At 41.8% G+C, this 8,384-nt stretch overlaps 1 protein-coding gene across 1 annotated transcript; it reads left to right on the top strand.

Moving 5' to 3' along the window:
- Positions 1–1,906: 1,906 nt before the first annotated feature.
- Positions 1,907–7,254, top strand: utp3 (UTP3 small subunit processome component). The gene is made up of 15 exons (XM_045224073.1): positions 1,907–2,179; positions 2,516–2,603; positions 2,811–2,867; positions 2,959–3,015; positions 3,126–3,228; positions 3,354–3,422; positions 3,548–3,669; positions 3,773–3,925; positions 4,101–4,213; positions 4,298–4,394; positions 4,505–4,636; positions 4,967–5,106; positions 6,276–6,339; positions 6,623–6,730; positions 6,991–7,254. The coding sequence occupies exons 1-15, from the start codon at positions 2,163–2,165 to the stop codon at positions 7,078–7,080; spliced, it is 1,410 nt and encodes a 469-aa protein (XP_045080008.1). The 5' UTR covers positions 1,907–2,162; the 3' UTR covers positions 7,081–7,254.
- Positions 7,255–8,384: the final 1,130 nt, after the last annotated feature.

The raw sequence follows: 8,384 nt of genomic DNA, 5'->3' as shown, positions 1-8,384 counted from the left end.
CTAAGATAACTTTCAATCTTATGACATTTTGTTTACTATCATGATTAACTGTGTCTCTGTCCTCGCAAATACACCATATTTTATAGTCCAAGGAACACTAAAATGTATAGGATCAGAGGATTGGAGAAAATTCATATTTTCCACAGTATATCTTTCCCTTTCAGCCAAATAGTCATATTCTGGTTCAGTCACTAGATGGCGGTAGTATTATGAGTATGGTGTGCTTGAGGTTATATGGAAGAAACTTGGAGAGGCTGGGGTCCTTCAGGTTCCTTGGGGTATACTTTGATACTAGACTGACCTGGGCAGAACACATTGAAAGAGTGGTGGGAAAGTGTAAGAAGGTGCTAAATGTGATACGCTGTCTGACGGGGAAGGAGTGGGAGGCTGGGCGTTCCTCATTGAGGACCATGTATGTTGCATTGATCCGATCTGTAATAGACTATGGCTGTATAGCGTATTGTTCGGCAGCCCGGACCTCAGTGGAAAGCTAGATGTCATACAGGGGCAAGGACTCAGAATATGTAGTGGGGCGTTTCGGACCTCCCCAGTGGCTGCACTACAGGTGGAGATGGGGGATATGCCATTGAAGATTAGGAGACAGCAGCTGGCAATGAATTATTGGGTCAACCTATAGGGACATGGGGTGTCTCATCCTGCGAAAGGGATTTTACAGGCATGCTGGGAACATGAGCGAAGACAGAACACAAGCTTTGGGTGGGTGGGTAATACCCAGGCGAAGGAGATGGGACTGAATGGAAGGGAGTTTGGTCCAACGGTAGCTATTCCTGTAAATCCACCATGGCTACTCCCACCTCCAGTAGTTGATCTAGAAGTGTTGGAGAGACTACAGAAAGATAGGGAGGGTGTTGATCCATCTGATTTGTTTAAGAGTCGTCTGGATACTGTGTATCAGGATTTTGTGGCCATTTACACAGATGGTTCAAAAGATCCAAGGACAGGACGTACTGGGTCAGCATTTGTAGTGCAGGAATGTGGGGTGGCAGTCAGGAAACATATTACAGATCATCTGGCTGTATATACGGCGGAGCTGATGGCCATACTGTTGGCCTTACAGTGGGTGGAGGAAGTCAAGCCAGACAGAGTAGTTATTTGGTGTGATTCATGTGCAGTGTTGATGAGTCTGCAGTCCTTTAGCTCACGTAGCAGACAAGACCTGCTGTATGAGGTACTACAAACCCATGGTAGGGTTAGACAGATGCGTATAGAGACAAGCTTTACTTGGGTCCCAGCCCATGTGGGGGTGGAGGGGAATGAGGCAGCTGATGTACTGGCTAAACAAGCACTTAGTAGTGGGGATGTTGATGTTGTAGTTTTAATGAGCAAGGCAGAGGCAAAAAGCCTGATATGGACAGTGATGGTGCAGAGATGGCAGGAGCAGTGGAATAGAGATAATAAGGGAAGGCATTTATTTCAAGTACAGAGGAAAGTCGGGGAGGGGAGGACGCAGGAAGGGACAGAAGAGAGGAGGCTATTTTTATAAGATTAACGGTGGGACACAGCCGGTTGAATAAGACTTTAAATGTGATAGGAAAACATCCAACAGGAAAGTGTGATTATTGCCAGGAAACAGAGACTGTGGAGCATGTATTGCTACAGTGTGGGCAGTATCAGATGGAAATAGAGAGGATGAGATCTAGAATGAGGGAGAAGGGGATACAGGAAATTAGGTTAAAGAGTATATTGATTAGAACTTCATTAGATATAGTCTGAAATATTTTGTTATATTTTTTAAGAGCAACGGGGCTGACAGTTAGGATTTAGTTTCTCCCCGTCTCTGGCCCACACTCCAGTACAGTAGGTGGCGGTAATGCACTATAACGTTGGATGCCAACTGCCGATAAACCCCACCGAAGAAGAAGACGAAGAAGCCAACTGGCGTAGAACAACCCGGAAGCACGTGGAAAGAAAATAGAAAATGTGACGCTGCTGGTAGTTGCCAACAATTGTTTGTCAATTTCAAGTTTATTGAGTCACGGGAATAGAGACAGCATTATTACCCCCCCGAGGACTTTAATTATGTATTGATATATTATGCTTGTCATATTTATATTTGGAAGATCACCTTTCTAGCAACTGAAAAAGTTATCCCACTAGTAAGATAGCTAGCAAGCTAACGTTACTCCACTGATCTTCTCAACATGGTTCGAGCGCTAAGGTACGTTAGCTAGATTTCTTTGTATAAACAGTCAACTTTAGTTCAAGATGCTAGACATCTAACCTCTGAATTGTCATATGAGATGGCTAGAATGTAGTGTTTATGACGTCCAGGGCCCCGTTTTTCAAAAGTTATTTATCAAGATGCCGCCTATCGGATACGATTAAATGCATATGAATAGAACGGGAGTCCCCATTAAAGTCAATGATTTGTCCGTTCAATTCATCCAATTTCTATGCATTTAATCCTATCCGGGAGGTGAAATCCAGATAGATAACTTTTGAAAAACTGGGCCCTGGCTTGGATGTGACAACTTTTGCCCCTCGCTCCACTCAGAACCAAACGAGCCCCTAAGGTGAAGAAGACGGAACAGTTTGACAAAGATGACCCTGAAGCATATAAGGACATGCCTGTCCCAGATAAGGTACAGTATATTATGTATATATGTTATGGAGAAGCCTGTGTGAACAGAAGTATGATTATCTTCATATGATATCAACATCTGCACAATGTTGATTGTCAACAAAGCTTATGGAGTTTGTCCTTTACTTGACCAAGAGTTGTCATTGTTTCTTTAGATCAATTTTAAGTTACCATTCAATCTCCTTAAAACTTCAAATATTTTTAACAGAGATCCTCACAGTATACGAAGGATAAGGTCGATGAGTTCCACGACGACAAAATCTCGGTGAGTCTCCATCTATATTTCTGTAGTTCAAGTTCTTTCCTGAAATCTTTGAACCCTACTCAGTCTTAATGTTGTATATTTTTGCCACTAGAACCTCCTGGCACGTGGTGTTCAGATGGACAGTGACCAGGAAGATGGTGATGAAGAGGTGAGTTAAAGGCCAACAACTGCAAGTAAACAGTATCTTATAGAGCAGAACTTGAATGACTTATCCATGCAGACATCACATTGAGCTGATGATTATCATGTTGTTTGCAGGAGGAAGTGATGGCTCTGGACCTCTCTGACTCAGAGGATGATGAAGAGGAGGAGGAAGAGGAGGCTGATATGGACAGTGATCTGGAAGGGAAGAAGGATGATGGTAATTATACAGCCCAATGTCAACCTACTATAGCAGTTTTTGTACCCACTCAACTATTGACCTGGTTTTTATGTGCATGTGTATTTTGCTGAATTAACATATTAAATGTGGTTGTCTGCTCCTAGATCTCCCCAATGATATGGCATGGGGAAACAGGAAGAAGATGTTCTATGACTCTGACTATGTGGCTGCCAGTGAGTATTTCAAATTGTATTAATTCATTCTTCTATCATTCCTGAATATTTCAATCTGGTTGATGTAGTTATGTTTGTTTGACATAGGCTGTTTCCTTGAAACTACTCACTTTTTGTTGTTGCAGAGGGAAAATCTCAGCAAGACGTAGAGGCAGAGGATGAAGAGGAAGAGGAAGAAGCTAAGAATATTCAGAGACGATTGGCTGCCAATCTTAGCGAGGAGGACTATGATCTTAACCTCCTTCAGGTATACATTATCAGCAACAAAGTATACATGCTTGAGCCTCTAGCTCTATCAAAGTAAAGAAACACATTTTCCTGTTGTCCTCATTGTGTGTCTGTATGTGTAGGAGTTCGCTGTAGAGGAGCAGGGGGTAGAGAAGGGTGTGGAGAAGGAGAGGATTGTGAAGGACCTGAAGCAGATGTCCCAGAAGGAGAAGATGAAGCTGCTGAAGAAAGAGTCACCAGAGCTACTGGAGCTCATTCGGGACTTTAAGGCAAAGGTATGATAACCACAACCTAACCACTACTGTATGTACAGCAGAATAAGAAACAGACAGTATAATCCACACTTCATTTTGTTGAACCTGTAACAAGAGTTGCAGTATGTTGGTGTTAGTTACTACTGGTGGTGTTGAGTGGTAATGCCGGTCTGTTTGCCAATGGTGTTGTGTGCAGTTGGCAGAGCTGAAGGACGAGCTACAGCCCCTTTTGGAGATGGTCAAAGATGGACGGATCCCACCGGGAAAGGGTGCCAACTACCTCAAGACCAAACAGCAGCTTTATCTAAAGTAAGTGTGAATGTTATTTGTAACATAAATTGCATAAACAATGCCAATGAGAATCAACTCGCTTATTGTTATTTTTGTCCTTAGTTACTGCACAAACATCAGTTTCTACTTGGTCCTGAAAGCAAAGCGTATTCCCGCACACAACCACCCAGTGATTGAAAGACTGCTGACTTACAGAAATGTGAGTAGATGCATTGTCGTTTGTGATTGATACAATTGTAGGTATACCATGTGTAGTTGGTATGATTCAGATCGTGTCCTATAATAATAGTGTTCTGACTGTCCCTGCAGCTGATAAATGAGATGGGTGAGGTAGACTCTCGGCTTGCCCCACAGCTGCACCAGCTGCTCTCTGCAGACCAGAAGGAGAAGTCTGCTAGAAAGTCAGAGAGCAGCAAACCGATCACCAACAAGAAGGTCAAGGTGAGAAATTAGTTTGATGTTGGTCCATTAGGTGATATGGATGATGTACATACTTAAAGGTAGACTCAGCGATATGACGTAGATGCACAAAGTAAACATAGTGGGTGAATTTCCTCAATTTAGAGCGTTGAAGCACAAGGCTAAACTTCCCTGCTGCATTGGTCCTGTTGCTACCACGCTGTAACAGCGTAAAGCGAACCTGTGAACATGCGCAAATACTGTGTGAGAGGGAAGTCTTGTGTCTTGTCAAACACAAATCTGCGATGATGCTTGTGGCAACGTCATTTCGCTGAGTCTACCTTTAAACTGGACTGGTCCCTATGTTGTCAGGTGTCTGAAGAGGCTGGGGCGGAATCATCTGAAGACTCATACTCTGACTTGGATGAGGAGGCTGCCCTGCGCTTCTACAGAGGAGTGGAGGAGAGGCTGAAACTGAAGAGGAAGAGCAAGGACTCACAGGATCAGGAAGGGTGAGTGTTACCCAGGTACATTATAGAGCCCCACAGTGAAGGTGTCATAATACCCATAAAACCTAGCGGTCAAACAGGGAAATGGTTCCAATCGTTTTTCCACCATTCATTTTTCCCATTGGGGATTTTAGAAACACTTAAAATAAGGACTGTGTTTCATGTAGGCTTACCCTGGCGTGACGTTTTGATAACCCTGTAAATCTCTCTTGGACAAGGTGACATTTATCAATATATTCAGCTCTATTTACTCTCAGATTCGAAAATGCCAATTGGTATCAAATTAGACATCATGCAAGACTACAAATCTCTGCAAGCGCCTGCACGTGTAATCTCTAGCTGACACCTTTGCTAACAGGTATTGTGTCAATAAAAAAATTGCCCAAGACCGTTCACAGAATTATCAATTTAAAGAAATGTTGCCCATTCATTACTACATTTAGCTAACAGATAGTTAACACAGAGATTCTTAAGGTTGCCTCGATTCGGCAGTCTCGTCCAGATCATCATGGCATTTGTAGTTCTTTTTGATAGCCACATTAGCAGCTAATTAGCGTTTCATTGGTTGGGGGTAAATACAGGCGAATATATTGATAAGTCTTCTTTATCTTGGCCAGGTCGCAGTTGTAAATGAGAACTTGTTCTCAACTGGCTTACCTGGTTAAATAAAGGTTAAATACATTTTTTTTTTCAAAATAAGTCACCTTTTCCGAGAGATTTACACGCTTATCAAAACGTCACGCCAGGTTAAGCCTTCATGAAATACAGCCCTTATTTTATTAAGTGCCCTTACAAAAAAAGATTGCTGTCTGAGTCCAGTATAACTGCAGTTTGCTGCGGTATGCTGCAAATACTGCTTCCAAAATAAGTTTTTTTTACTGCAGTAGTTTTGTAGTGTAACTGCAGTTACAGTGCAGTATAACTGCAGTACTCTGCAATTACTGTGTCCAAAATACCACAGTCGACTGCAGTTACTGCAATCTTTTTTTGTAAGGCTGTTTCTAAAATCCCCTATGGGAAACATTTATGGTGGAAAGACTATTCTAACCATTTCCCTGTTCGACCGCTAGGTTTTATGGGTATTATGACTCATACTGTGGTACTCTCTTCGAGTTCACAGAGTAGGAATGAGATGGACAGGGCTTGATGGTAGATCTATTTCCTCGTTGCAGATTGGAGGAGGCAGGAGATGAAGAGGAGGTGGATCCAGATGCAAAGAGACGCATTAGCTACCAGGTACAGTGTAACACCCTCTGAGAATTAGAAATGAATTACACACACATTCAAGTATACAGCAGCAATGATTTATTGTTCATCTTAGCCTTCATGTACAATATTAACTTGTTTTCATGTCTCTTGTTCACATTTTCATTGTATAAAGCACAGTATGAGACATTTATTCTCCCAATATATCATGACCTTCATATCAATCTTGTGCTTTGTATGTAAGAGTATTATATTCCCTTCCTAGTTTAAACCATTAGTCTAATTAGTACATGCTGCTCTATCCTTTCTGAAGATGGCCAAGAACAAAGGGCTTACACCAAAGAGGAAGAAGATTGACCGCAATCCCAGAGTCAAACACAGAGAGAAGTTCAGACGAGCCAAGATCCGCAGAAAGGGACAGGTTTGTAGACTACATTTAAACTTGAAGTTGCAGTGTATAAAATGTATACAAATGCTATGGATGATTGATTTATAAGTGCTTCGCAGGAATTACTGACACCTTCAGGCAGATCTTTCAGAACCGCTGCTGTATACTGATATTATATACAGTATTTGATAGCAAAATGGACAACTTGTGTCAATTATGGGCCAAATTTAAAAAAGACTGTTGGAATTCATAGTTCTTCAAACAAATCTACATAAGTATTTAATGTATTCCAGGTTCGTGAAGTCCGTCGTGAGGAGACAAGATACAGTGGAGAGCTGTCTGGTATTCGTGCTGGGGTTAAAAAGAGTGTCAAACTCAAGTAACCAGCCCATCTGTTTCCTTTAAGGAAGATTGTCAACAGTTCCCTGTGGACTGATTTGTCCAACACAATGTCCCAACTCTGTCACTTTACTGATGTACTATTGTCTGTGACATTACTCTGACAATCTGCTTTGTTGTATTGAAACTGCTATAAAGTTGTTCTTAATCAAGTAAAACTTTATTGTTTGGCCTTATCATTCCACAACCCACATGTTGTAATCTGCTTCCAGACATAAGATGGTCAAGGATCGTTTTGCTGTTTTTATGTAATGTATTTTTTATTTTATTTTTTTACAGCAGACAGTGAGTACTGAAACCTACTTACCCATGCACATTAATGTCTGATCTAGGTGGTGAAAGCCAAGCCAGATAAAATAAAGATCCAAACTCGACAAGCATGAACTAAAGCCATATTTAAGCAGAGTTTAGTCCACAGAGATTGTCCCAAGCCCAGGGACGTGTACTGTCCATTAGTGTTTCTCCAAGTTGCCAGGTCTCCTAGTAAGCAGCATTGTTTAGGGCTGACCTCAAATAGTCAACTGGTCGATTGTTTGGTCGACAGAATGTTTTAGTCAAGCAGTAACCTATATATATCAAGCATAATTTGGCTTTTAGTTTAGGCCTCAGCAATGGATTAGTTCATGGAGATGGTTGCAAATTTGCAACCATCTCCGTGAACTAATCCATTGCTGAGGCCTAAACTAAAAGCCAATTTATGCTTGATCCGAAAAATGTGGTCGGAGGCTCCATTATGGATGGTGTGACGCAATTGCTGAGCCTCCCAGGACCGCATCACCATACGCCTCCCTAATTTTGTAACAATGCTGTGAGCTCAGTATAGCGCCGCGTTGACATGATTGGTTGACGGTAGGTGGGGGCGGTACATCCTATATAAACACAAACTCACTTCCTTGACAACAGCTCTGCACTGCTCTATGACGCACAAGAAGTATGAGTGCCCTGACTTCTGCTGAGGCCATATCACTGTAAATGCTGCATGGCCAATGCAGACGTGGGATTTACCCAGATGCATAATGCACTTCTCCCTCCAGAATGAGCTCTCTCCCGACAATGTGATTCATAACTTAATTGTGTGAATTGTTTGCGTTTGTTAGTGTATATCAATTTCCCATTGCATACATCACCTATAATTTCTATAATTTCTAATCTACAATGTTTGTTACATTGGTTACAGTAATTATTTTACTCTATTCAATATTATTATTCCAGTCTTCCCGTTATCCTTGTCCGAGTGGGCACATTGTTTTCAGAGTGCACAACCTATGCTACACTTGTGAGAAACAAG

The sequence above is a fragment of the Coregonus clupeaformis genome, chromosome 12 (genome assembly GCF_020615455.1).
Source record: "Coregonus clupeaformis isolate EN_2021a chromosome 12, ASM2061545v1, whole genome shotgun sequence".
In the NCBI taxonomy this organism is placed as follows: domain Eukaryota; kingdom Metazoa; phylum Chordata; class Actinopteri; order Salmoniformes; family Salmonidae; genus Coregonus; species Coregonus clupeaformis.
Note: the sequence above shows the minus strand (reverse complement) of the source record. Positions and strands in the feature narration are given on the sequence as shown.